The sequence below is a fragment of the Abrus precatorius genome, unplaced genomic scaffold (genome assembly GCF_003935025.1).
Source record: "Abrus precatorius isolate BTA unplaced genomic scaffold, Abrus_2018 Scaffold3, whole genome shotgun sequence".
Classification (NCBI taxonomy): Eukaryota; Viridiplantae; Streptophyta; class Magnoliopsida; order Fabales; family Fabaceae; genus Abrus; species Abrus precatorius.
The window spans coordinates 8,037,389-8,044,475 of NW_020874373.1; the positions used below are offsets into that span (position 1 = coordinate 8,037,389).

The 7,087-nt window shown below is 34.0% G+C and overlaps 1 protein-coding gene across 1 annotated transcript; it reads left to right on the forward strand.

Annotated features, from left to right (window-relative positions):
- Positions 1-2,390: 2,390 nt before the first annotated feature.
- LOC113861604 (tyrosine-sulfated glycopeptide receptor 1-like) lies at positions 2,391-6,566 on the forward strand. The gene has a single exon (XM_027494536.1). It carries the CDS (start codon positions 2,810-2,812, stop codon positions 6,089-6,091), a length of 3,282 nt encoding a protein of 1,093 aa, XP_027350337.1. The 5' UTR covers positions 2,391-2,809; the 3' UTR covers positions 6,092-6,566.
- The last annotated feature ends 521 nt before the right edge of the window (positions 6,567-7,087 follow it).

Sequence of the window (7,087 nt, forward strand, 5' to 3'; positions counted from 1 at the left end):
AAATTTAACGGCTAGTAAAATAATAAATTATAACCCGTTAAATTTAAATTAAATAAAAAATTCAGATTGGATATACTGGGCATACCATGTAAGGAGATTCTAATATATATATATAGTGTACAAAATTAGTAATCTAATTAGTAAATCATACGTGGGAAAGAGACACCAAGAAAACTCTATATTATTCCACCAACAGTTTTGTTTTTAAAAAACTGTGATCGACGTTGAATCACAATTTAAAAGATACAATTGTTTGACTGTGTAAAACGAGGACCAATAAAACTCTTTAACGTAGTTCAATAATTAGAGTTGACATAAGAAAAATTTTGAGTAAAAGAACTTATAGAAAATTTTTAATTGACTTTTCTGAATATTCAATTAACAATATTAAACAATAATATTATTTAATTAAGAGTAATGCTAACAAAATATTACACTATCTAACACACTATTGATTAAAATTTATTAAAAATTATAAAATACTTTTTTCACTCCTAACTTAATATTTTTTTCTTAATTTTTATTTTTTTAATAAATTTTAATCAATAATTAAGAGTGTATTTAAATTTTAAAAATAATAAGTTCTACAATATTTTATGTCATTTCACATGTGAAATAATTAACACGTTAATTTTAAATTAATAAATAATAGACAATAAAGTTAATATTTTATTTAAAAATATATATAAATATTATTTAATTTTTAAGATATTAAAAAATTATAATTATTAATTTATAAAGAATATACATTATCTCAAGTTTCCAGGTAACATATTAAATACCTTTAAAAATTAATTACCAATATTTCTATTACATTTTTACTTTTTATTAAAAAAAATAGCTGATTTATTATACAATTAAAACTTAAAGTATATACCGTCTTATTGTCTTTTATTCTCTATCTTTTTATTTGCTCCCTCTCTCTCAAATGTATTTAAAATTTAAAAAACATGGCTTAAAATATTTATGTTTAAATATATGTGAAGAAAACTTTTATTTTTCTATATACTTAGTTAATTAATTGATTGTAAATAAATAAAATAAATAATAATTAATTTTAATATTATATTAATATAATATTATATATCTTTCTAAGTTATTTAACACAAACGAGCTAGTTGAACAACTAATTTGTTAAAATAATTTTAAATTTATAATCCACTTATACAGTTATAAGTTTTTAATTACAATTTCACAACTTTTAACTGATTTAAGGTTCAAATTAAAAGTTCACATAACTTGTTATACTAAACATAACCTTAACCTCCCTAATTAAAAAAATATTTTTATTGATGTAATTGATGTTCGGAGAAGAATTATTTATATGATATTTTAGAAGAAGGAAATCAACTAACTTTTTTTTTTATTTTAGTTTATTTAAGAGTAAAATAATTTCTTTTATAAAAAAAAATATACAAAAGAAATAAATAATTTTATGCTTATAAAAAATTATAATTTTTTTGGGTTGAATTCATTTTTTAAAAAATTTAATACATTATGAATATAATATACTTGTTTCTTTTTACTTTTTCTTTCATCCATTCAAATGAGTAAAAATAAATATATTATTTTAATTTTTTTAATATTTGTTATGAACAAGTCTTAAATATAATTTATTTATAGTTTTTACTTTTTTTATTCATCTAAATAAGAAGAATAATTTTTATTTAATTTTTTCCTTCTTATTCTTATTCTTATTCATTCAATATATATATATATATATATATATATATATATATATATATAAAATTTTTTTTCTCTATTCCATTCCTTGTTCAAACATACTCTCTCAGGCATTCAAGCCGATGTCTTCAAACTTCTGAATGTTAAATGTCAAAATTTCAATTTGTTGGAACAGGACAATTACAGTTTGCAATCCAAAAACAAAATGTTATTCGCACAATGAATTAGAAAGTCAAAGTGTTTTACATAATATTATTTTTTGGGTTATATAATTTCCATACCTATAAATACAGATAACCTTGTATTGTACATATTATGACATATAAGTTTAATTAAACATATTTAAACTTTAACCATTTACTCTTTTTTTATGGAGGGGGTTGTCTGAGGGAAGTTTCGTGCTTGAAATGAAAGGAGACACTATCCATCGTACTTTGTAAGTGACATGGATTAGTGGAATTTGCTTTTTAAAAATAATATATTAACTTTGAAACACGATCACAGCCGCACAGATGTGAAACTGACATGAATTCACACACATACAACGGAAATTGAAAGGTCTAAACAGAAATCCATCATTTTAAAATAATTTTTTCTCATATTTAATTAAATTTGATGGTTTTAAAGATAAAATGAGCGATAAAGGTCCTTAGTTGATAGAAAAGAGGAGAGCGAAATGCAAGTGGGAGGCCCAATTTTAGAAAATGCATATTGAGAAAGAATATCCCCTGATCTCATCTCATGGGACAGCAATAGATCTTTGTTTGACGAGTTTATTATGATTATCTGTTCCACTTGCACACGTTATGTATTGCATTACTTGTCAATTATGATGATGATCATAGACAAATTCCACTGAGGCACTACCGGCCGCCCCTCACAACACAAAAGTAAACGCTGAATAGAAATTATTTTTAATGGAAAGGAATAGCAATAACAATAGGAATAGCATACTTGTCCTTTTATATATCCCCAGTTGTCAACGTCACGCCACTTCCTCGCTTCTTACCTTCACTTTGCTGGGACATGGTCAATGGCTGGTCGCTGCTATGCAATCCCCAACACCCAAAACCATATTCCCCCAATCTCTATTCTTCTTCCTCAACATTCTTCTCATTGAACCTTCATGGATCCTAAAGACTCCATTTTTCCCTTCTGGGGATCCGTACGGGGAACTCCCAGTTCCAGACAATTACCAACAAGTCTAATCCCATCATTATCTTCCATGTACATGGTCCTTGTCACAACACTGTTGCTTCTGTCATGGCTCCTTGTTCTTGTTGAAGCCTCCTCGTGTAACCAACAAGACAGAGACTCGCTATTGGCCTTCTCCGCGAACATATCCACGCCTTCTCCTCTCAATTGGTCTGCTTCTGTTGATTGCTGCACGTGGGAAGGCATTGCTTGTGATGGGGATCTCAGAGTCATCCATCTATTGCTACCATCCAGAGCCCTCAGTGGCTTCATCTTCCCATCTCTCACAAACCTCACTGCTCTCTCTCAGCTCAATCTCTCCCATAACAGCTTATCTGGTAATCTCCCAGACCGATTTTTCTCTCTTCTTAATCACCTGCAGATTCTTGATTTGAGCTACAATCGTCTCTCCGGTGAATTGCCACCCTTTGTTGCTGATATCAGTAGCAATACTATCGTGGAGCTCGATTTGTCTAGTAATTTATTCCACGGAACACTCCCACCTTCTCTTCTTCAGCAGCTAACGGGAGGGACTTTGACATCGTTTAATGTTAGTAACAATAGCTTCACGGGTCAAATTCCCACTTCTCTCCTATGCAGTAACCACAATAACTCCTCCTCTATCAGATTCATGGATTATTCCTCCAACCATTTTGATGGCATGATTCAGCCTGGACTCGGAGCATGTTCAAAACTGGAGAAATTTCGAGCAGGTTCCAATCTACTATCTGGGCCTCTTCCTGCTGATATTTTTAATGCTGTTGCTCTCACCGAAATCTCTTTGCCCCTCAATAAACTCAGTGGAACCATTGGTGAGGGAATTGTTAACCTTACCAACCTCACACTGTTGGAGCTCTACTCCAATAATTTCACGGGCCCCATTCCCCAGGATATTGGGAAGCTCTCCAAATTGGAAAGGTTACTTCTTCATGCCAACAATCTAACTGGTACTCTGCCCCCATCTCTAATGAACTGTACCAATCTTGTCATGTTGGATGTAAGGCTCAACTCCTTGGAGGGACAGCTCTCAGCATTGAATTTCTCCAGACTCCAGAGTCTCACAACACTTGACCTTGGCAACAATAGTTTTACGGGTATTTTGCCACCAACACTTTATGCCTGTAAATCACTTAAAGCAGTAAGGTTAGCATCTAATCAGATTGAGGGACAGATCTCACCTGACATACTTAGACTTCAGTCTCTGGCTTTCCTATCAGTTTCTACCAACAACCTGAGTAATGTCACTGGGGCTCTCACGCTACTCATGGGGCTCAAGAACCTTAGTACCCTTATGCTCTCCCAGAATTTTTTCAATGAAATGATGCCTGATGATGTAAACATCACACACCCAGATGGATTCCAAAAGATCCAAGTTCTTGGCTTGGGTGGTTGTAACTTCACGGGCCAAATACCACACTGGCTCGTTAATCTGAAGAAGCTTGAGGTTTTGGATTTGTCCTATAATCAAATTTCCGGTTCAATTCCTACTTGGTTGTACACACTTCCTGAACTTTTCTACATAGACTTGTCTTTTAACCACCTCACAGGAATATTTCCAACAGAGTTCACAAGGCTTCCAGCACTGACATCACAACGAACATATGATGGTGTAGAAAGGACTTACCTGGAGTTACCCCTCTTTGCTAATGCCAACAATGTTTCTCAGATGCAATATAATCAGATTTCTAACCTACCACCAGCAATATATCTGGGAAACAATAGCCTAAATGGCAGTATTCCCAAAGAAATTGGCCAACTGAAAGTCCTTCATCAGCTGGACCTTAGTTACAACCAATTCTCTGGCATTATTCCAGACGAAATTTCCAACTTGATTAACTTAGAGAAGCTATATCTAGCTGGAAACCAACTATCTGGTGAAATTCCTGCTTCACTCAAAAGCTTGCATTTTTTGTCTGTTTTCAGTGTAGCATTCAATGATCTTCAAGGACCGATACCAACTGGTAATCAATTTGATACTTTTCCTCCTTCAAGCTTTGAAGGAAACCCACAGTTGTGTGGTTCAGCTGTTCAGCGCTCCTGTCTTCCTCAGCAAGGTACTATTGCAGGTGGTCATCGCTCAAACAAAAAATTGATAGTTGGATTTGTCATTGCAGCCTGTTTTGGCACTGTTTCTTTCATTTCGGTGTTGATAGTGTGGATAATATCCAAGAGGAGGATCAATCCAGGAGGAGACACCGACAAGATTGAACTAGAATCAATTCCTGGCAACTCTAACAGTGGGGTTCATCCTGAGGTTGACAAGGAGGCTAGCCTAGTGGTATTGTTCCCTAATAAAACAAATGAAATCAAGGATCTTACCATATTGGAAATATTAAAAGCCACAGAAAATTTCAGTCAGGCAAACATAATAGGATGTGGGGGTTTTGGTTTGGTTTATAAAGCAACATTACCAAATGGAACTACTCTAGCTATCAAGAAACTTTCCGGAGATTTGGGTCTAATGGAAAGGGAATTTAAAGCAGAGGTAGAGGCTTTGTCGACAGCACAGCATGACAATCTGGTTGCATTGCAAGGCTATTGTGTGCATGAGGGCTTTCGACTTCTGATATATACTTACATGGAAAATGGAAGCCTGGATTACTGGTTGCATGAAAAGGCTGATGGTCCATCTCAACTTGATTGGCCTACTCGACTGAAGATTGCACAAGGTGCTAGCTGTGGACTGGCTTACATGCATCAGATATGCGAACCACATATAGTGCATCGTGATATAAAGTCAAGTAATATACTTCTTGATGATAAGTTTGAAGCACATGTTGCTGATTTTGGATTGGCCCGATTGATTCTTCCTTATCATACTCATGTTACAACTGAACTAGTAGGTACATTAGGTTACATTCCCCCAGAGTATGGACAAGCATGGGTGGCAACTCTGAGAGGAGATATCTACAGCTTTGGGGTTGTCATGCTTGAGCTGCTTACTGGGAGGAGGCCAGTCGATGTAAGCAAGCCAAAAATGTCAAGAGAGTTGGTTGTCTGGGTTCAACATATGAGGAGTGAAGGAAAACAAGATCAAGTATTTGATCCTCTTCTGAGAGGGCAAGGTTTTGAAGAACAGATGCTGCAGGTACTTGATGTAGCCTGCATGTGTGTCAGCCAGAATCCTTTCAAGAGACCAAGCATCAGAGAAGTTGTTGAATGGCTGCAGAACGTAGGATCATCCAACCTGCAAATGAATAAAGACTACATATAAATGTTTGTTCTTGACAAATATTGACAATAGATATGTATACTTGTGCAAAAAATTTTGCATTTCAATCTATACAGAATAATTTACCACTGTAAATGATGACTCTCCCTTTCAGATTTAGAGTTAGTAGCAAGATTTTAATAATGATTTCATGTGATCATCTTCTTTTCTATGAATTAGCATCATTGCTTATGCAGAAACTACAACTTCATGCAACAACTGTTTCTCTTAATTCTCTCCGACGAATACAGCATCCCGAACAACTCAAGTCTTTTGTCATGCGGCTTAAATCATTCTATTTCTTCTTTTCAACTTAATGTTCCAGTGCTGCGATTTACTGAATTTAGTTTGTTATCATTCACTTTATTAAATGTTAGACCCTCTTTATTTAACAGAATATTGTAGTTTCAGTAGATGACAAAAACCATGCCAATTTAAATTTATGTTCCAGGCCATCCAGGAAAAGAGCATTTGTTTGATTCTTTTGGACAAATTATATCTTTGACACTTGACACAGCATAATCAAGAGTAATTGAACTGAGTGATAAATGGTGTAAAGTATTCCATGCTCTTGTGCAGCAGAAAGGTCCGTTTACATGCTAGTAACTAGCGAGAATATAAACCGAAGCAAATTTCACATTGCATAGGGTTACTTTTATTCCTAAATGAAATGCCACAGAAATTTGCTATCAAGATATGGAAGGAATTCTCAAGACATAATAAAATCAGCAATGAAATTGGTGATTAAAACAAACGACAGTGTTTGCACCCTTCGCCTTCACTTTCCTGCAATATTTCTGCAATCTCCACTAATATACGTGTATGGTATTGGTTTTATGCACTCATATCTGTGCGTTCCGGCCTATGTTCTTTCAATTTCAAACCATCAATTAGTTTTTTTCCTTATTTTCTTTCCCTCTTTTTCCCCGAATCTGCCATCTGAAGGGAAGAGTCAATTGTGCGAAGCAACCAAACTACGTTATGTGAACCATTGAACCT